The 21,412-nt window shown below is 61.5% G+C and overlaps 2 protein-coding genes and 1 pseudogene across 4 annotated transcripts; 2 read left to right on the top strand and 1 right to left on the bottom strand.

Annotated features, from left to right (window-relative positions):
* The first annotated feature begins 80 nt into the window (after positions 1-80).
* Positions 81-7,174, top strand: LOC141955293 (transcription elongation factor SPT5-like). 2 transcript variants are annotated; one of them, XM_074895173.1, is made up of 4 exons: positions 81-202; positions 3,799-4,002; positions 4,105-4,197; positions 4,387-7,174. In XM_074895173.1, exons 1-4 carry the CDS (start codon positions 92-94, stop codon positions 4,405-4,407), a joined length of 429 nt encoding a protein of 142 aa, XP_074751274.1. In that variant the 5' UTR covers positions 81-91; the 3' UTR covers positions 4,408-7,174. The 2 variants fall into 2 exon arrangements, with proteins under 2 accessions (XP_074751274.1, XP_074751275.1); XM_074895174.1 differs by lacking the exon at positions 81-202 and adding an exon at positions 1,577-1,721.
* A 1,663-nt stretch (positions 7,175-8,837) lies between these two features.
* Positions 8,838-12,401, bottom strand: LOC141955290 (ADP-ribosylhydrolase ARH1-like; annotated as a pseudogene).
* A 7,066-nt stretch (positions 12,402-19,467) lies between these two features.
* LOC141955294 (meiosis initiator protein-like) lies at positions 19,468-20,897 on the top strand. 2 transcript variants are annotated; one of them, XM_074895175.1, is made up of 5 exons: positions 19,468-19,641; positions 19,719-19,750; positions 19,841-20,019; positions 20,433-20,522; positions 20,637-20,897. In XM_074895175.1, the coding sequence occupies exons 1-5, from the start codon at positions 19,491-19,493 to the stop codon at positions 20,785-20,787; spliced, it is 603 nt and encodes a 200-aa protein (XP_074751276.1). In that variant the 5' UTR covers positions 19,468-19,490; the 3' UTR covers positions 20,788-20,897. The 2 variants fall into 2 exon arrangements, with proteins under 2 accessions (XP_074751276.1, XP_074751278.1); XM_074895177.1 differs by lacking the exon at positions 20,433-20,522.
* The last annotated feature ends 515 nt before the right edge of the window (positions 20,898-21,412 follow it).

Genomic DNA, 21,412 nt, shown 5'->3' with positions numbered 1-21,412 from the left:
CCCGCCCCGCCGCCGCTCATTGGCTGGAAGCGGAGGGAGAGGATTGGCTGCGGCGGCCGCGCGTGCGCCCTGTGGCGCGCGGTGCGGGAAGATGGCGGCGGCCTGTGAGTTCCGCGGCGCCCTGGGAGCCCGCCGGGCCGGGCCGGGCCGGGCCGCCGGCGGTACCGAGGCGGTGCTGCGGGAGCGGCTGCGGCGGCAGCAGGTGGGGCCGCGAGGGGGCTGAACCTGGGCCTGAGGGGACGGGCGGGCGGGAAGGGGGGGCACGGGGCTCCGCGGGTGTCCCCAGCGGTGCCCACCTGTCCCCGGGCTTCTCTGGGCGCCCCGCGCCTGGGCCTGTCTGTCCTCGGGGGTCCCCCGCCCTCCCCGGGAGGCGCCGGCGGTCTCTGACTGGCGCTGGGTGTTCCCAGAGCTCCCCGGCTGTCGCTGGCCATCCTCGGCCACCTCTAGGCCTCCGGGGCTGTTCCCGGGGCCCTCTGGCTGTCCCTGGCCACCCTCGGCCCCGCCAGCACTCCCTGCCTGCCCCCGAGTGTCTCTGGGGCTCTCGGGGTGTCCCTGACCATGCCCAGAGCTCCCTGGGGGTCCCCAAGTGTCCCCAGCAATTCTGGACTGTCCCTGGACCATCCCCAAGTATCCCGAAGCGTCCCTGGGTGTCCTCACGCCCCTCCTCCCGGTGTGCGCCCCCCCTCTCTGTGTCCCCTTGCTACACAGGTGACAGAGTGACCCCTGGGACACCCCGCGGGCCTGGAGGAGGATGAGGAGGAAGAGCACAGCCCCCTCCAAGTGGGGCAGCTGGAACACCGGCTCCTTGGCTTGAGGGGTGGCCAGCGCCGCCGCGCCGGCGAGGCCGAGCCCCACAGTGACTTTTGGCACTGCCGCCTCCACGGCTGGTAACCGCAGGTCGGTACCTGCCGGCGCTTCGGCGGCCCCGCCAGCGAGCTCTGTTTTCCCTGGTGGCTCCTCCATCGCCTGCGTTTTGGTGGCGGCCGCTTCCTTCACTGTTAAGCGGGACGGCGTTGCGCGTGGCCGTCGGGGCTCCGCCGCTGGCAGCACCGCGGTGGCTGCGGCGCTTGGTGCTGCTTTGGCAGCTCTTCGGCTCTTCGGCCGCTTGGGGAGCTTGGGAAGGGCAAAGTCCACGGCCGCCGCGCTGCCGGCTGCGGCGCTCACCGGGCTGGGGGCTGCTGGCAGCTCCTTGCAGGGCGTCAGGATGGGGGTGTTCTGGGTGAGGGTGGGGGAGATGGGACCTGGCACCCACTACACTCATCCGTCCATATAGGGACCCCCAAGCGCCCGGGTTCCCCGGTGCTGCATCCCCAGGGCCTCTCAAGCATCCCCCATCCCTGTCCTGCATCCACAGCCCCCCCCTCCCCCCATTCCTGCACCCACAGTCACCTACCAGCCTGGCCACCTTCCGCCGGTGCCGCCGAGGCCTTCGTGGACGTTGCGGTTCTGAGCTCCCTACCCCCCACTGTATTCTGCCACCCCCAAAGGTGTGTGGGGTCTTAGGCCAGCCCTGACTTGCTGGCCCCGGTGCCCCTGAACCCTTTTCCCTCGGCAGGTTTTGGCCGGCAATCGATAACTGGCTGCGGAAAGCCGTCTCTGGGCGCCGGGTCAAGGTGCGCTTGCTGGTGGGTTGTTGGTGACACAGCCGAGTCACCGCGTTTGCCTTCCTCAAACCCCTTGGCGCCATCGCCGATGCCCAGACCCGCTGCAACATGGCCGTAGTGAGTATCATGGCCTGAGCGCGGCGTGCCGGCAGGCGACGGGTCGGTGGGCGCTGGGTGACGGTCTCCTCGCTCCCCGCAGCTCCATCCAGGAGCAGGTGCCGGCGGTTTTGGAGCGGGATTGGAGCTCCCGCTGCAGCGCTGACGTCAGCGGTTCTGAGCGGGGGCAGAGCCTCTGCGGCTCCCGGTAGGCACCGGGGAACGGGCCACTGGTGAGCCACAGGTTCCAGCTGCACCGAATCCAGCCTCCCCGCTCGCGTTTGGGGAGAAAACTGCGAGTTTTTGTGGAGTTTGCGGGGCTGTTCTCGAGGCAGGGGGCCCTCTGCGCCGCGGCGATGGAGAGCGCCGGGCCTTTGCTGAATGCCGTGCCGGCAGCGGGAGGGAAGCCGGGCGCCCCTCGAGTCCCGGCGGTGCCAAACCCACCCCGGCAAAGAGTCAGAGGAAACGCTTGGCTGTCGGCAAACCATTTACTGGGGCATCACTGCGAAAACCGGTGCCGAGAGCGTGTGGCACAGCACATCCTGGGGCATCCCTGGCTCCGCTCTTCTCTCCCGGCGTGGAGCCGGGTGTTGCTGGTCGGGGTGGCTGAAGGTGAGGAAGAGGAGGGTCTCTGGGCAGTTCTTCTCTGCCAGGGGGTTTGCCAGGGTTGCTGCGGTGGCTCAGCAGGGATGTGGGTGTTCCTGGCTCTGTGCCGGGAGGAGTGTGCCAGGCACAGTGGGGGAGTCCCCGTCTGTCCCCTGGGGCCCATCCTTGGGGACAGGGATGGCGCTTGGCGGCTTGAGGTCGCGCCGTGTCACCGGAGCGTCCTGCATTGAGAACAACGGGGGGGGTGAGCGGCACCGTTACAGAGGCTCCCAGATAAACAACCAACCACCAACAATAAAAAATGATTACCACAACTAGTTCTTTGTAAATCACAGGTTCGAATGTCTGTGAGAGGAGAGCAGATCGACTTTCTAGGGTTTACGGGCAACCCAGGGACCTGGAGCACCCCGGGATTCTGGGCACTCATGACATGGGGCACCAGGGACCCGCAGCACCCATGATCTGGGGGCACCAGGGACCCCGAGCATCCAGGGCCCCAAAGCACCGGGGGGACGCAAAGGCGCCAAGCACCCGGTGTCCCCGAGCACCCACGCCCAGGAGCCCCCCCACGGCTGTACCTCGGCGTGGGACGAGGTGTTCGCTCTGCCAGGCAGGTTCTGCTCCACGCCGCTCCCGGCGACCACGCTGCCATCGGGGCGGCCACGCTGTTCCCGGCTGCCGGGGGCCCCCGGCACCGTGGAGTTACCGGCCGCGCGCGTTGCCCTGGGCTGGCGCTGATGCTGGGAGCGCCCGGTGCCGTGGCGGGTGGGGACGGGGGCTGGGCAGACGTCCCGCGGGCTCGTGCCGCTGCCGTACCCGTGAGACCCTGCGCATGATCCAAGAGATGAGCAGGGAAACCCCTGAGCTTCTCCCCTGAGCCCTGGCCAGGCTCGGGGGCAATCTCCTGTGAGAGCCAAACCAGATATTCCCGCTCCAAACAAAGGCGCCGGCTCTCCTGCCGGGCTGATTTTGGGGCTAGAAGGCCGGGCCCGCTCCCAGCGCCTCTGGAGGCCTCAGCTCCAGGCGGAGGCACCGCGTAGGATTTCCCCCTGCCCGGGCCAGGCTCTGCAAACCCTCGCTGGAACCGGGGCTGCCCGCGGGGCTGGGGGCTGGCAGCGGGGGCAAGGGCTGAGGGATCTGCCTTAACCCCTGTGCTCTCTCTCGGGCAGGGATGCTCTGAGGCGTTACCCTGTGCTCTCCTGTTTGTTGCTTTAGCTGCACTACTCTGCCTTTTCTTACTGCATGTTTTCTGTATTACGCTGTTATATAATTTGACTATCACCAGTGAAATACGCCTGCTCTTTTCAGTCTGGTGTCTGAGTTTAATTGCTATCCTTAATCAGCAAAACAGGGGGGATCTCCCCGAGCATCCACCATCCCTATCCTGCATCCCCAAGGGCCCCCCCAGCAGCCCCCCTAAACTCCCTATAACCCCCAAACCCACCTTGTAGCCCCCCTACACCCCCCAACACCACCTTGTCTCTCTCCTCAGGACAGCCGCAGCCCAAGCCCTGTGGGCAACAGCTCCATGACCCCTGGGTCCCCCTCTCGGGGGGATAACAGCCCCCACATCCCCAGCTCGGGAATCGAGCAGAGCTCCAGCGACTGGGTGACCACCGACATCGAGGTGAAGGTCCGTGACACCTACCCGGACAGTCAGGCGGTGGGACAGATCGGCGTCATCCGCAGCGTCACGGTGAGAGCCCCCTGCCCCGGTTCGGGGGTGCTTTTGGGGCAGGGAGGGGGTAACACACATGATGATGCTGATTTCCCCCCCCACCTTTTTCTGTTTTTGTAGGGTGGGATGTGCTCCGTCTGCCTGAAGGACAGCGAGAAAGTGGTGAGCATCTCCAGCGAGCACCTGGAGCCTGTCACCCCCACCAAGAACAAGGTAGGGCCCCCCCCCCAGACCCCCTCTTTATACTAAGCCACCGCCGCCACGTGCTCCTTTGGGGACCTTCTAGATCCCCTCAGGTGCTACCCCAGCCCCTCTGGGACCACCCCACAGCCCCTCTGGGACCCTCCCAGCACCCCTGGGACCCCCCACCAGCCCCCTCAAGGCCCACTCTCCCCCCCTCAGGTCTGGATGATCCTGGGGTAGGACCGCGAAGCCACCGGGATCCTGATCTACAGCGACAGGGAGGACGGGCTCGTCCATATGGATTTAGAAGACAAGATCAAGATCTCCAGCCGCCGCTTCCTCAGCAAACTGCTGGAAGCTTGTGGGGGGGCCTCCTGTACTTCCCAGCCCCTGCTGCCCCCTGTTCTCTTTGTGTCTGATGCAGAGAACTGATGACTTGTTTTGAGACTTACTTAGCTACTTACTAATAGCAAGCTGCTTAGCAACTTATTTACTTAGTTATAGCAACTTACAGTTTTACTTACAGTATTTTTGAATCTTGCTAAGAATCCTGCTTGCCCAGACTGTTCTGTGGAATTTTACCCAGGACTGTGTTCATCAAAATAAAGCAGTTCACTGTGAAAATCTACCAAGAACTACAATGTTCAGCAAAATATCATGGTTTTGTCCTTGGGGAACAGGTGTGCTCTAACTAGTTGGTTCTTGATAATGAGTAAAGATAGCCATGTACAGACGGGAGAAGTTCCATTGCTTCTCTTAGATAAGACAGAATGAGTAAACCGGCTGAAAAACCCTCTTGTTATTCAAGAAATTGGCCAAGAGAATCTGCACGTGCTCTGGGGGAAAAACAAGGTGAGAAAGACTAGAGCCTTCCTCCCAAAGCCCCCCGGAGATGCCCCCAGGAGGCGATGGGCAGGTGCAAAGAGAACATCAACTGCTGGCACCAGGCTCTAGAACTAACCCACCCTCATCCTGCACACGGATGTTTGTGTTGCGGAACCCAACGACTAGCTGTATCCACACTCGATGAGTCTCTGGTAAAATGTGCGGTAGGGGTGCGAGCTTTGTGGAGAAATCCCCTTGCACCCCGGCTGGAGTCAACATCCCCACTGTTGCAGTGGTAGAGTCTGTTTCCACAAATCGGGTGTCTCTGCCTGGTCCTGCGCTTCTCAGGGCACGGGGGTGAAAAGGGACGGGCAGGGCACTGCCTGGCTGGGGGCAGTGGACAGGAGCTGCCACGGCTGAAGCCCGAGAGGGCAGAGAAAGGGAAAGAAGGAGAAAATTAAGGCCATCTGTGCAGCAGCTGCCTCCCGCTGCAGACGAGAGAGCCTGCCTCTCCGGGTGAGGAAGGAGCCCCCTCAGAGACCCCAGCAGGCGCCCAGGGGCTGTGTGTGTCACCCCGAGGGCGGTCCGGCCGCGTAGCGTGCGAGCGAGCGAGGCTGCGTGTGTGGGAAGCCTGGTCTCATAAGAGCCAAGAGACACCGTGTATTCTTTTAGGTGGAGAACAGCCAGGTGACTGGAGCTACAGAGGAGAAAAGGAGAAAGAGGGGTCTGAACTGGGAAATGTCCCTGGCAGCGCTGGGAGCGACAGCTGTGGTTCGGGGCACTTGGGGCCCTGTTGCTTCTCCTGTGATTTTTGGGCCCTCCCCTGTTTCCCCTCTATCCAACGCTGTGACTTTTTTTTTTTCTTCCCTTTACCTCTGCTCTCCTCTTCTGCTCCCTCTTTGTCTTTTTCTAGCTCTCCCTTTTTCTTTTTCTCTAGGCGCCCTTGTCCTGCTCCCTCTCCTGTTTTTCATCCTCTGTCTCTCTCCTGCAGCCTAGCACTGTTTTTTCCCTTTTCCAGCTCTTTGTCCTGATCGGCACTAGTCTCTTTTCCCCCACAACTTCTCTGGCCTGTTCCCTGGCGTTCTTTCCCTCTCCATGCCTGTGTGTGCCGCTCCCTATCCCTGCCTTCCTATTTCCCTCCCTCCTTCTCTTCCTCCCTCTATCCCATATTCTCGCTCGTGCCCCACCCCTGCTCCTCTATCTCCCTGTCCCCCTCCTCCACCCTGTTCACCTCGCCCTCTCTCAGACCCTCTGTGCTGCTCCTGGTCTCGACTATTGATTGCTTCATCTCTCTGCCTTGGTCTCTGTCGCCGTCTTTTCTAACGCTCCACCTCTCTGTCCTTCTCTCTGTTGCTCCTGTTGGTGCCAGGCCAGCATCCTGTGCCCCGTCCCTCTCCCTTCCGCAGTCGTCTCCTGCTCTCTGGCTCCCTGTCCCTCACTTCTAGATGCCTCTGTGCTGCCTCCTCTCTTTCCTGATCCCTCTGGCCTGCTCCCCATCGCTGCCTTGGCGTCCTTTCTCCCCCTCTCTGCCTCGCTCCCGTCCTTCTCCTTGTCTCTCGGTTTCCTTCTCCACCACCGCCTCGCTGCCTGTCCCTTTTCTCTTCTCTCTGACCTCCAGCCTCGCCTGAACATTTTGCCTCTAGAGCTCCATACCACTCCCTGTCCCATTGTTTCCCAGTATAACCCCGTGCCCAGCTCCCTGTGCCATTATTGGGATTAGACAACCTGTCCTGCTCTGTGCCCTTTTCCCCTTCACCCTCCAGCCCATCACGGTCTTTCCTTTCTCCCTCTCTTTGTCCCGATCCCTCTCTCACCCCCTCAAGCCCTCTGCCTTTTTTACCGTCTCTTGCTCTCCCTCCCTCCCTCCCTCCCTCCCCCCCACATTTGGTTTCTCTCTCTCTTCTTTCTACTCTCCACTCATCATTCTCTCTCTCCCTCCCTCTTGCTCCCTGACCCTGTTTCTCTCCACCCCGTCCCTGCAGGACTCCTCATTCCTTTTCTAGTGATTTCTCCAGCTCTACTTCCCCCACGTCCTCCCACCCCTTTTGAAACCGAGAGGCATTAGCCCCTCAGACCTTGCAGCCTTTTCCAGCATCTGCTTTTTTCTGGCCTGCATTTGCCCTCCAGCCTCCAGTTTTTTCTGGCCCACACTTGCAATCCGTCCCTTCCAGCCCTTTTTGGCCTCTGCTTTTTTCTGGCCTCTACTTCCCTCTGGCCTCCCAGCTCTTTTCAGTCTCCCACCCCTTTTTGGCTTCCACATTTTTCTGGCCTCTTTTTCCCTTCCAGCCTTCCTTTTTGACCTCCTGCTGCTTTTCGGCCCCCACTTTTCTCTGGCCTTTATGTGCTCTTTGAACTGCTGACCCTTTTTTGCCCACCCAGCCCTTTTCTGTCTCCCACCCCTTTTTGCACTCCACGATTTTCTGCCCTTTACTTGCCCTCTGGCCTCACACCTGTAGAAGAATTTAAAATATAATCTCTGGTATATTTGAAATAGATTTTAAGGCCTAGTGAAATGTGTCCAGGACTGAGCTATACTGTAATATTACCAAGGCAACCGGAATGCTGCTCAACAGGCCTGAGAAGCATTCTTGGCCTGCTGCTTGTATAGTCCCAGCCCAAGGCTGGTTTAAAACCCCATCAAGCTGATCCTATAGAGACAGGTTTAACAAAGGATGGTTAATTGACTGAACACAGGGGGTTTGCTAGATTAGGAGAATTTAGTATCTAGAAACTGCTTGCTCTACCGAAGCTTTTAATAGAATGTCTTGAAGTCTTAGAATTGTGCAAGGTGAAAACTAGTGGAAGAAAGATGAAGAAGGTGATGACCCGAAAGATGACCCTGAAATCAGTTTCAACAAGGATTGGAACCAGAAGAGAATAATTAGACTGAGACAGGGTGTTGTAGTGAACTTCAATAAATGATGAGCATCAAGAACTGAAAGGTTGAGTGGAAACTTATGAAGACTTTGGACTTAGGTGATACATTTAGGAATAGTGTATAAACCGTGTGAGGCCTTCGGACAACCTTGGGGGCCCAGCGGTGAGGGGAGCCCATTGCCCTTGCCGTGGTTAACCTTGGGACCCACCACCCTTGGGGCAATTAAAGCCAGGCCCAACACCCTTCGGACACATCACCCTGGGGGCTGTGAACCCCGGGGGCCCATCACTTTTTACTTCAAAGGACTTTGGGATTGTGGCACCCACTGAAGTGACGACGAAATCTGTCTCCATCCTGGGTGGCGCTCGGAGGGGTGCGGCAGTAGGGTCCTGTGCTCCCGCTCCACTCAGCACTGAGGAGCCCACCCGCTGGCCACTGGGTCTAAGTCCTGGGCTACCAGAGATGGAGTGACTGGGAGAGAGCCCAGTAAAGAACTGTTCAGCCTGGAGAAGGTTTGGGTGTTGGTAGTCCCGCCCAGGTGGGGCCTCAGCAGTGGCAGTGACAGGACAAGGGGCGCAGAGCACAAACCTCGACACAGAGTGACTTGGGGAGACATGTTTTTTACTGGGGGGGGTGTGACTGAGGCTCCTCGGGGAGGTCTCTGATGGTGGAGGGAGAAAAGGCCACCTGGATGTGGCTACGGTGGCCTCCCAGGGGCTTGCCTGAGCCCCCCAGCACCCCTTTAAGGTGCCTGCTGACCCCCAGGGTCTCCCAAGGCACCTTCTGAGCACCCCCGGACCCTATGAAGTTCCCTTAAGCTCCCCCCCCTGCACCCCATGAAGGTCCCTGTTGACCCCCAGGGACCCTCATGAGCCTCCCAGCACCCCATAAAGGGACCTTCTGCCCCCCATCGAACATCCCAATCCCCTCCAGGACCCCACAAATGTCTCTGCTCCACCCTAGGAACTCACAGGACCTTTTCCAGAAGGAGGGGGACAGCTGGTGACACCGGGGACATGGCGGGGGCTCAGCGTCTCCCCCAGGCCAGCGCATGGAGGCGGTGGGCAGCATCCCGCAGCCTCCCACGGTGCTCGAGGCGGCAGTGCAGCCCGGGGGGGGATGGACACCAGCCCCCCCCCGCAATCCCCAGCACCCAGCAGTGATGGTCCCCGTCGAGTCGTTGTCCCCGCCTTGCAGCACCCCATGGCACACAGGTCCCCCCAGCATCTGCCAGCAGGGCCTCCAGGGCCACCATGGGCGCATCGTGGCCACTGCGCCTGGGCCACCCCTCCAGTGCCCAGCCCAGGTATGCTGCGTCCCGCTCGGCCGGTGACAGAAGGGCTGGAACCTGCGGCGGGCCACAACCCTCCAGCAGCCCTCGGGATTCCAGGTACCTGCAGGGACATGGGACACGGGTCATGGGGACACTGGAGTCATTGAGGGCAAGGGGATATTGGGGTCAGTGGGGACACTGGGGTCATGGGAACACTGGGATCACTGGGGATATTGGGGACACTGGAGTCACTGGGAACACTGGAGTCACTGGAGATACTGGGGTCATGGGATATTGGGGTCACTGGGGACACAGGTCAGCAGGGACATGGGGATATTGGGGACACAGGAGACATGGAGATGCTGGAGTCACCAGGGACACGGGTCACTGGGAACATTGGGGTCATTGGTGTCACCAGTGACAGTGGGGTAAGCAGTGACACGGGGGGCACCGGGCTGTGGCTCTCCAGTAGCCCCTGTGGCACGAGGTACTTGTGGAGACATTGGGGACAATTGGGGCATGGTGGCAGTGGGGACACCAGGGACACTGAGGTCACTGGGAGTGGGGGGTGGCCCTGGGCTGAGGGTGGCAGCACTGGCAGGGACACTGGGGACATGGGGACACAGGGTGGGCACTGGGATCAGCAGTGACCAAGGCGTTGCCAGGACGGGGATAGAGCCTGGCGGGCATCAGTGACCCCCCTGATCCCCTCCCAGTGCTCCCAGTGACCCCCTCACCGGTGCCAGGCATCCCCGAAGAAGGGCCAGGCAGCAGCGTTGTCCTCCACGGCCACCCCGGCACCCTCCACGTAGTCCCACGCGAGGGGCAGGACCCACAGCAGCTCAACCCCCCACCGCTCTGGGGACTCCCCCCGAGCCCCCAGCGCCCCAAAGAGGGACACTGCCAGCGCCCCAAGGTACCCTAAAGGTGACGGGTTTCAGGAGGTCTCTGGTGTCCCCTGTCCGTGTCCCCCCCCGCACCCCAGGCCTGGCACCCACCGGTGGGGTGGTGGTGGGTCATGCGCCCGCTCTCGATGCTCACCCGGATCAGCGTCGGCAGCTCCCAGGCGTGGGGGTACCTGTGGTGGGTCAGCCCTGTCCCCGTCCCTCCCCTTGTCCCCTGCCCTGTCCCTGTAGCCCCAGCCTTGTCCCCATCCCCATCCTGGCACTCTTGGCCCCGCTATCCTTGTCTCCATCCCCCTGTCACCAGCCTCCCGGCTCCAGCACCACCATCTCGGCAGTCCCTGGTCCTCGTCCCCTCCAGCTCTGACACCCCCGTGTCCCCATCACCCTCTGTGTCCCCATCCCCCTGTCTCTGACACCCCCATGTCCCTGTCACCCCCATTTCCCCACCCGCCCCAGGCCCCACACCCATGTCCCCATCCCCCCTTGTCCGTCTCCCCACGTCCCCATCCCCCTCCCATCTCTGACACCCCATCTCCCCACCCCTGTCCCCTCCATGTCCCCATTCCTCCACCTCTGACACCCCCATGTCCCAACCCCCCTCTGTGTCCCCATATTCCGGCCTCTGACACCTCCATGTCCCTGTCACCCCCATGTCCCCATCCCCTCATGTGTGTGTCCGTCCCCCCCGTCCGTCCCCCCTACCCAGCTCCGACACCCTCATGTCCCCATCCCGCCCCCCCCAGATCTGACAGCCTGGTGTCCCCATCCCTGTCCCCTCCAGCTCTGACACCCCCTCATTCCCCTCCCCACCTATTCCATGCCCCCCCAGCTCTGATACTCCCACCCCCTGTCCCCAAGTGTGTCCCCATGTCCTCCCCCCCTCCCCCTTGTCCCTGTCCCCACCTGAGGCCGATGGCCAGGCTGCGCATGGCGGCCCCGCAGCCGGTGCCGCTGGGGTTGAAGGGGATGCGGTAGCCCTCGGGCTCCCCCGGCCGCAGCTGCGAGGTGCCTGTAGGGGGTGTGGAGGGGGTGAGACCCTCCCCTGGCACCCCCTGAACCCCCCCAGACTGTCCCCCCTGCCACTCACCCAGGATGCTGGTGGGCCCCGGCTTGCGCCCCTCCATGTCACCCATGGCAGCCACGTACCGGCGAGCCAGCTCCTGTAAGAGGGGTTCCCCCTCTAGGCCTGGGGAGGGGGAGGCTAGTGAGAACCCCCCTTGGGCCACCCGTATAGGAGAGGAAGGTGAGGCCCCATGTACCTCCCTCCCCCATACAGGAGGGGAAGGGGGACAACATCCGTGAACACCCCAGAACTCAAGGAGAAATAGGAACACTCCTGAGCACCCCAAATTGGGTGAGAAAGGAGTAACCCCCTCCCCCTGCACCTCACCAAATTGAGAAGGGGAAATGGGCCCCCTCCAGCACCCAATATGGGAAGGGAACACAAACTCCTACAAACCGGGGGGAAAAATAGGACACCTCCACCCCACCCCTGAGGGGAAATGGGGACCCCTCCAATTATTTTTTTGGGGAAATAGGAAGCCTCCCTGGATCCCCTAAAAGGAGGGGTGTGTGGAACTAGGATGCCCCCAAACCCCCTCCAGGGCCTGTCAGGGACCCCCAAAAGCTCCCCGCAAGGACCCCCCATACAGCCCAGGGTTATAACAGGGACCCCTGAATGCCCTCAGAACCCCCCCTAAGCAACTCAGAGGTATAACAAGGACCCCCCCAACCTCATCAGAGACCCTCCCCATACAGCCCAGGAGTATAATGGGGACCCCCCCACCTCCCCCAGGACTTCCCTATACAGCCCAGGGGTACAACAGGGATCCCAAACCCCCTCAGAAACCCCCCTAAGCAGCTCAGAGGTATAATGGGGTCCCCTCCATACAGCGCAGGGGTATAATGGGGACCCCCCACCTCACCACAGCCCCCTACCATGCAGCCCCAGGGTATAACAGGGACCACCACCACACTGCTGGGGACCCTCCCCAGTGTTTGTGGGGTACAATGGAGATCGTGTCATCTCCCCCACCCCCTCAAACCTGTGGCCAGGCCCTCGGCAGTCGCGAGGTGGAGGACAGTGTCATCGCCACATCGGGCCACTTGGGGGGCTCAAGGGTGATGGTCTCCAGCCCCCGCTGTTCGGCCAGCTCGGCATGGATCTGGGGGCCCGAGGTACAATATTCCCAGCGGCCCCCCCAGTAACCCAGCGCGTCCCCCACTCCACCCAGCACCATGGCTGCTTCGTAGGCTTTGACTGAGGGCTCCCTGGGGGGAACGGGAGGGTTAGGGGGGTGCCAGCACTGGGGGGAGTGTGGGGAACCCCCGGGGGCACTCACGTCTCCTCCATTGCAGTGGCAGCTGGGGATGCCCATCAGGTTCAGGGCGTGGGGCCAGTGCTGGCCGGGATCCCTTAAGGACACCCCGGGGATTTTTGGGAAGGGGACAGGGCCTGGTCCCATGGTGATGGGGATGAGGGGTGACGGACCCCAGGGCCTCTGTGCCTGGGGGGTGGCAGGGAGGGAGAAGGCTCAGGGGGGGCTCAAAACGCATGGTGGGGGGGGTCTGGGGGGGGCACCCAGAGGGGCATGGATAGGGGGTGTACCCAAAGAGGGCTGGGGTACCCAAAGGGGCACAGAGGAGCTGGGGGGGGGGTCACCCAGAGGGGGCTGGGGGGACATTCAAAGGGGCACAGAAGAACATGGGGTCACCCAAAAGGGCTGGGCAGGGCATCTGAAGGGGTACCCAGGCACATCAGGGGTGCCCAAAAGGTCAGGTGGGCACCCGAACACATGGAGAGCACCCAGAAAGGGGGGGGGGGGGCATCTAAAGGGGCACCCAAGTACATGGGGGGCACCCAAAAGGGCCAGGGGGGCACCCAGTGGGGAGAGAGGCCCCAAAAGGATTTGGGGGAGGGCTGGGGTTTAGCAGCCCTGGGGGAAGGTGGTGTGGGGAGAAAAGGAGCATTCCAAGGAGAAATGTCTCTGCCAAACATTTTCCCTGTTTTTATTTCACTGGGATGGGGCAAAAACTGCCCTGAGCCATATTTTGGGGCGCAATCCCCCAAAACTGATATCACTTGGCTTGGGGGAGCGATATCAGCCCTGCTCTGACAACTGGGGCCTATGCCAACCAAAAACCTCTGGGTTTTGTTATTCAAAAATGGTAAATTTATGTTTGGTGGTGGGCAACGAGTGGTTAAAAGATCGTCCTTAAATTTCAGAGCCCTAATTATGGAGTCAGGCCCAAGGCCTCAGCTCAGGCCCCAGCCAGGCCAGAAAAGTGTAACTCCTGCTTTCCTAGCAGCAGCTTTTAATTTTTTTTTTGTTTGTTTTGCACAAATTGTGCCAAAGGATACAGAAATCTTTGATCTGTTTGGAAAAATCCTGTTGGGGTGAGGGTGGGGGACAGGTTGTTGGTAGTAAAACAGGTAAATAATGGGGTTTAAAATTCATTGTCAGTTTGGAAAATTACAAAAACCCTGAAACAAAGAGCTTCACTCCCCAGTCAGGACTGCGAAGAACCGCTCACAGGGTTCCTTTTCACAGTGCTGGGGATCACTCCACTACAAGTGCCCGCTTACTAACAAACCTCTCTGACTAATACACACAAAATCACTCATCGGCACCAGATCTCTTGGAAAAGGCAGTCTGATGCTAATGGCTTCTTAGAACTCATTTACATAGTAAAAACAGAGTCAGGGTCTTCTCCCCTCCTTAGGGGTCCCCACGGCCTTTCTCTCACTGTCCCTTAGTGAACCTTAGGTCTCTCGTGTCCATCTCTGGTCACGGAGTTACTTCATCCCTCCTTCAGCTCGTTTGTTCCAGCTCTCAGCACTTGTGACACTGGCGTCTTCTTAGGCCCTTTGTTTGCTTGAGGATCCTGCTACCAGGGATGGACTCGGGGAGTTTCTCAGAGTGTCCCAGGTCTGTCTTATCTTTACTAGGCAAGGAGTTAAAGGTTTCAAAACATCTTACAAGTGGGTGACTGGGTAACAACTACAGAGGGTAGTTAAGAAAATGTATAAATGAAATTCCATACATTACAGTAAAATACAGGACAAATACAAGCTGGTAAACCACAAAAGATGTCTGACGTTAAAACTAAAAGTCCTATTTTACAGGTCTCTGTACGTTAGCAATTTCAAGTATATTTGTAGCAGCTTCCCGTCAGGAACTTTGTTAGGAACTCAGCAGGCTGCCTTGTTCATCATTGCGATTATTCAGTCAGGAAAGACAGAAAGAAGGCCGGCAGGTTCCAGTTTCTTATCTTCCTTCCAAGGCCTGTTTCTCCTCAAAGCCTTGCTGCTTCCCCAGGCCTGCACAGAGCTGAGTGGCCGATGTCGATTTGCCTCTTAACATGTTGAATCTCCCACGGCCGCGCAGGGCTGACACTCGCACACCCGCCCAATGAAAACTGGGCTTCTTGGCTGGTCAGGGCTAGCAGCTGCTGATTGCCTTTGTTCTCGGGGCCTCGTGGTGGTTGGGGTTCTGGGGTTATGCAGTGCTGGGGTAATGGTTTTCCAGGGTTATCACACAGTAGTTTTAGGGAGAGCCAGTGTTACTGGGTGCCAGGGTTATGGGGGCGTAGGCTTACAGTGAGCTGGGGTTATGGGGTGTTAGGGTTACGGGATGGCAGAGTGTAGGGGGGATAGCATTAAGGTGTGTTATTTTAGGGACAAAATCTGGGCTTTTTGGTCCTGGATTCCTGGGTTGCTTATGTTCTTGGGCACGGACATGCCTCCAATGTCAACAAAACATTTTGGGTAGCTGCCGTAGAGGATGCTGGGCCTGTGGTGTGACGCTTGTGCCCTGGGACAGGAGGTTTGTGACCCACCCAAGCAGAGAAATGGGCTGTGTCACCAAAGGCACTGGGGGAGTCTAAGAGGTTTGGTGGGACTGTTGAGGTGACACAGGTGTGCTTGCCTGTGACCTTGGCTCACGGGTATTGTGTCTTCCTTAACCCCAGCACCTTGCTGCTGAGGATTGTCCATCCACAGCCTGTTTGGAGCAGGAAATCCAGACTGTTACTCATTTTTCTCCACCCCAGAGTCTCCCCAAGTCTGGCCTGAGCCCTGGGTCCAGTACGGGGGACCAGATGGAAGGACTGGACATCATCATGTGTGGAGAGGTGGAGGTAGTAGGAGCCGAGGTACCTAAGGCTGCCTTTTGGAAGCCTTGGCTCAGCTGGCAGGAGTCAGGCACGAAGTGTCTCTCTTGGCTCCAAGGTCACTCCTGCCAGCAGCTGCCTGCCTTGTTCAGGACCCTTAGCTTGGATGTAGTTCCTTTTGTTTGCAAGGAGCGGCTCTTTGTCCTCTGCCCTGGGCATGACCCCCCCATGCATCACAAAGGGACACCAGTGCCTCCCAGTGTGGCGCTGTGCTGGCATGGGCAGTGCTGGGGAGAGACGGGCTCCAATGGGAGCAGCACTGCCCTGGCACAGGGACATGGCCTGCCAGCCTCAGAAGGCTCTGCGGGGCCTTGCTCTTCCCCTTGCTGAGCACTTCCGCAGCACAGGTGTCTGCCTGGCCGCAGCAGGATGGGCCAGCTGACCTCCTGCTTCTCCCGGTGCGTACCCGCTCTGTCTCTGTGGCACCAGGCATGGCCGGTTCCCGGCAGAGCCCCGTGTCTTATGTCCACACTGTGTCTTTGCTGAGGCAGCTCTGGTGGCAGCCAGCTGGGTGTCCTCGTGACCCAACGGCATTCCAAGCTGCTCCGCTGTGACTGCATGGAGGTGACCTGGCATGGGAGGACGAGAAGGAGACACCTCCTGGTTTTCCAAGACGCCCTTGCTATTGCCAAGCACAGGTAAGAGGAGAAGATGGCAGTACTCTTTCTTCCCAACTCCTGCCTCCAATACCAGCCCTCAGGAAATACCTCACAAAGCCCTCACAGGCTTGCCTTTCGTCCAGTGTCCAAGAACGTCGCAGGGAGGTTTCCTTGGGAGGGTCAGGCGGTCAGAAACCAGGGCTGTAAGAGTCAGGGTGTCTCCCCAGCCAGGATGTTGCCGGTTTGTGCGACCAGCAACTCTGAGCCACCCTTCCCAGGGTTGTCTGGGTGCAGAGGCTCTCCCAAGGAGGATTGCCATAGTTGCCCCCACCGAAGGCAACCTCACCATCAGCCCCTGCTCTTCCTGGCTGCAGGTGTGGCACCAGCTTCTGGCTGCAGCACAGGGTGTGTCTCAGTGAGCTCCGGGTGCTGTGCAGGGAGAAGACAGTGTGCGGATGTGCCGAGGAAGAGACACCGCTGGGCCTGGACTGCTGCGGGACCCTCATCCTTGCCTGGCCCAGCAGCTTCCGCATGGTCACTTTTGTGTGAGTGGCGGTGACGTGTCACCCAGGTGCTGGGCTCTCTGGCCCAGTGCTTTCCCTCAGAGCCCAGCTGGCTCCTCAGGCTCGCATCACAGGGTGGGGGGGAAGCAGAGGCACTCCTTTGCTTGTGTTCGACTTGTGTGGAGTGTGTGCAACTTGACCTGGCGGGGGGAAATGGGAGGGGCAGCCGTGACAGGGATGTCCCCAAGACCCTCCTCCAGCTTCGTTAGGGCTAATGAAGCACCCCACACCCTGTCTGGTTGTCACCTGTTCCCCTGCGGTCCCCAGTGTCCTCTTGGGTCACCCCAGGGCCTCCCCACAGTCCCCAGCGTCCCTTTGGGTCACTCCAGGATCCCCAAAACGCTCTCTTGGACCTCTGGGATGTCCAGTATCACCCTGAGTCAGCTTAAGGTGTCCTCTGGGGTCTGCCTGGGTAACCCTCGTGTGCCCCATGATCTCCCTCATCCTGCTCATTCCCCTCGGGGTCCCCAGTGCCCCCCTGGGTCACCTCATGGCCCCCAATGTCCCCACCAGTCACCCCATGTCCCCAGTGTGTTGCAGGGTCTCCCAGCTCGCCCTGGGATCCCCATGTCTTGCCCTGGTGTGACCCAGTGTCCCCCTGATCCTGCGTGTTCCTTTCCAGGGTCCTCACTGTCCCTCCGAGTCCCCCTGTTGTGTCCCTGCTGGGGTGCCCCCATGTCCCTCTAGTGCTGCTGGGTCGCCCTGGGTCCCCAAAATCTTGCTGGGTTCCCCCTGGTCCTGCCTGATCCCCCAGGACCCCCCGGTTTCTCCCAGTCCCCCTCAGTCAGTCTCCTCCCGGTGTCCCCTCAGGCCCAGCCCCGCTCCCCAGCTCAGGGCCCCCCCAGAGGAGTGATCCCCCTCCAGGCCTGTGCTCACCCACCCTGGGGCAATAGAGCTGGTTCGGCACTACCGGGTGTCACCCTCCGTGGCCTCCCGGGTCCGATCCACCCGCCGGGGTTGTTCAAGCTCCCCCGGGCCGACCCGCTGCTCCCGGGGCCCACTGCCCGTCCCCGCGGTCTCTCAGACCCGGTTCCACGCGGCGGGAAAAACGAGGCGCCGTGGGGGGGGAGAACAGCCAATGAGAGCGAGAGGCGGCTGCTGCTGGCCCCGCCCCCGACGTGCCCACATCCCACCGAGCATCCCACCGGACCTTTTCCGCGTGCAGGCCCCGCCCCCCCGGCAGCCTCGTCCAACCGGAGCAGCGGCTTGCGTGGGACTGGCCACGCCCCCTGGCGCAGGACACGCCCCACCGCGGGCTGGTGCCAGCGGAGCACAGGAGAGGTGTGAGGGCGGGATTCCTGGGCCTGGGCCTGGGCCTGGGCCTGGGCCTGCCCCACCCCAGGTTGGGCCTGCTCCACCCGGCCTGGGCCTGCCCCACCCGGCCTGGGCCTGCTCCACCCGGGCCTGGGCCTGCCCCACCCGGCCTGGGCCTGCCCCACCCGGGCCTGGGCCTGCCCCACCCGGCCTGGGCCTGCCCCACCCGGGCCTGGGCCTGCTCCACCCGGGCCTGGGCCTGCCCCACCCGGGCCTGGGACTGCCCCACCCGGCCTGGGCCTGCCCCACCCGGCCTGGGCCTGCTCCTCCCGGGTCTGGGCCTGCCCCTCCCGGGCCTGGCCCCCCTCATCCCTGGGCCTGGCCCCCTCAAGGCTCTCAGCCCTCCTCTTGAATTGGGAACCCCCTGGGCCTGGAACCCCCTGTGATTTCTGCCCCCACCCCGGGTCTGATCCCTCCTCTCACCCTGGACCCCCGGCAATGTGCCCTCCCCCCTGGTCTGACGCCCCGAGGCCGTTTGACCCCAACATTTGCCCCTCCCCAGCAGATGTCGCAGCAGGGAGGCAGCACCCAAGACCCGAATCAGACTGGCAGCCGCCGGTGAGGGGGAAGGGGAGGCACCACACCCTGCCGCGTGTCAACCCCCACCCCCTTGTCACCCCCTGGCTGTCCCCACAGTGCCCCTCCAGCCGTCCCTCACCCTGCCCTGTGGTGTCACCTCTTCCTCTCCTGGTGCCCCCCGCCTCCCCGCAATGGGACTCGGTGTTGCCATCCTGTGCCCCCCTGTGTCGCCTCCCCTCCAGTGTCCCCCCCTTCGGTGTTCCCCTGATGTTCTCCCATGCCCCCCGTGTACTCCCATGGCTCCCCAGTGTCCACACTATGTACCTCCCATCGGTGCAGCCCCCCATGCCCCCCCCGTTTTCCCCCCATGTGTGCTCCCCCATGTCACCCTTTTTCGTCCCTCCCTGTGGTGTCCCCCCCCAGGCGCCCTCGCCAGAACTGGCGCTTGCTGCTCCTGGACCTGGAACAGATGGTGCCATGGCCCCGTGGTGATGGGGGACCCCACACCGAGGTACAGGGGGGTCACCCTTCATAGTGGGGACACACTGTGGTGTTAGGGGGGAGGGCAGGGTGTCAGGGAGGTCTGTGGGAGGATCCTGAGTGCTGGGGAGGGGTCTCAGAGAGGGCTGATGGGAGGCAGGGCGCCAGGGGGAGACTGGGGTGGGGATCTGCGTGCTGGGGGTCATCTGGGTGCTTGGGAGATCTAGCGGGGGCCCTGGGGGCTGAGGGGAGCTTCACCCCCACACCCATCTGGACCTCCCGGACTCCCCTCCCCAGGTGCAGATACTAGAGAATGTCCTGGGGTACATCCAGTACCTGCAGGGAATCCTGAGTGTCCTCCAGGGTGATGCAGGTAATGGAGATCCCCCCCACATCCAGGGACACACTCCCTGACCCCCCACCCCAAATTTTTGAGTACCCTCCCTGGGACCCTCTACTTGCTGAGCCCCCCCCCGACCTCCTCCTTTCCCACCCACCCCCACTTCAAGCTCTACAGGCCACCCCTAAGGCCCTCTGCATTGGGGGACTGCCCCCCCAGTGACAGACCTCCTATGTCCACAGGCAACCCCGGTGACAGTGACAGTGACAGTGACAGTACGGAGGCGGGACCAAGCACTAGAGGCACATGGAGGTAGGTGATGGGCGGGGGGCAAATGGATGGGGGCACTGCCAGGTGCTGACCCCCTCCTTGCCCCCCTCAGCCCCCCCAAGCAGCAGCTGGTGCCTTACGAGGAGGAAGAAGAAAAGGAGATGAGGGGGGGCAGTGACCCCTGGATGGGCCTTACTGGGCCCTGCTGGGAGGCACTGGACTGGGAAGGGGGGGCTCCCCTGAGCCCCTCTCCGGAGCGGGAGGGGCTGCTGGGGCTCAGCCCCTCCTTGCTGGCCTCGCCACCCCCCCCGGGGCCCCCTGATGAAGTGCTACAAGGTAGGTTTGCGGGGGCCAGGGGGGTGTGTGACAATGTGTCTGTGCCCCCCCAGTTCAGTGTCACCATCCCCCCCCAGATCTCTTCGCAGACGTCTATCTCGGCCCGCAGGTAGGGACTGTCAGCCCACCAGTGTCACCTCTCCTCCTCCAATGTCACCCCTCCCAGTGTCACCCCTAGGGGACACAACTGTCCCCGCAGGCCCCAGCAGTGGCATCGCAGGAGGCAGCGGCCAGTGGCAGCCCGGTGACCCCCAGGGTGGCTGTGGAGATGGGGGGGTCACCGCGCACACAGGGACAGGGTGTCCCCCTCCGCCCCAAGAAGAGATGTATAAATGGGTTCATCATGTTCTGCCGCATCAACCGGAGAAACTACATGAGGTGGAGACACGGGGACCCTGGGGGGGACATGGGCACCCTGGGGACAACATGGGGACTCTAGGGACATGGGGACCTGAGAAGAGGGATGTGGGAACAATATGGGTACCCAGGAGGATGGAGACCCCAGGGAGGACATGGGGACCCTGGGGACAACATGGGGGCCCAGGAAGTTGGAGACCTCAGGGGAGGAGGAGTGTGTGGGGACCCCACAGAGGACATGGGGACCCCAGGGAGGACATGGGGACCCCAGGAGGATGGAGACCCCAGGGAGGAGGGGGTATATGGGGACCCTGGGACAACATGGGGACCCCAGGAGGATGGGGACAGCCAAGGGGCATATGAGCTCTGTGGGGGAACACGGGGACTGGCGAAGGGGTGTCCTGAGGTGGTGACACCCCCGACAATGGTGCCAGAGCCTACCCAGGAGTGGCCTCCTCTGCGGTCACGCGGGAGCTGGCGCAGCTCTGGCACAGCCTCAGCCCTGATGAGCGCCACTCATACTGGTACATCCTGGTTCATACTGGGTGCCCAGATGCCTGGGTGTCCACCCCAGACACCTGGGAGTTCCCCCTTCTGGACGCTGGGGTCCCTCACTGTGTCCCCTCTGTCCCCCACAGCCTGTGGGCCCAGCGGTTCAACCGTCTGAACAACCGGGTGACAGAGCTGGATGGGGATGAGGATGATGACGACATCAACCCCCCTGCGCCCCTCCAGCTGCCACTGGCTGCCTGCGCTGGCACGCTTGGGGGGAGCCCTCTGCCACCCTGATGTCCCCTCCTGTCACCATCCTGTCCCTGTCCCCACCCCTGTTCTTGTCCCCATATCCCTGTCCTCATCCCATCCCTGTTCTTGTCCCCATATCCCTGTCCCCGTCCCTGTTCTCATCCCCATATCCCTGTCCTCATCCCCTCCCTGTTCTTGTCCCCATATCCTGTCCCCGTCCCTGTTCTTGTCCCCATATCCCTGTCCCCACCCCTGTTCTTGTCCCCATATCCCTGTCCCCGTCCCTGTTCTTGTCCCCATATCCCTGTCCTCATCCCGTCCCTGTTCTTGTCCCCATATCCCTGTCCCCACCCCTGTTCTTGTCCCCATTCCTTCTGTGTCCTGGTCCCTGTCCCCACCCCTATCCCCATCGCTGTCCTTGTCCCTGTTCCTGGGGGTTTTAACCACATAAAATTTATTCCCGGGAGGGGCTGGTCCTGCCATGCAGCGGACAAGGACACCTGTGGACACCTGTGGCCCCGCCAGGGCAGTGGCTGTCCCAGATGGGGGCTTGCCGAGTTGAACAATAAAATCCTTTCTGTGTCTCTGACCCTTGTCCTTCCATGTGTTTCGTGTGTGTCCCAAGTGTCCCCCCCATGTCCCTGGTGTCCCCAACAAGGCTGACAGCTTC

The sequence above is a fragment of the Athene noctua genome, unplaced genomic scaffold (genome assembly GCF_965140245.1).
Source record: "Athene noctua unplaced genomic scaffold, bAthNoc1.hap1.1 HAP1_HAP1_scaffold_153, whole genome shotgun sequence".
NCBI lineage: Eukaryota > Metazoa > Chordata > Aves > Strigiformes > Strigidae > Athene > Athene noctua.
Note: the sequence above shows the minus strand (reverse complement) of the source record. Positions and strands in the feature narration are given on the sequence as shown.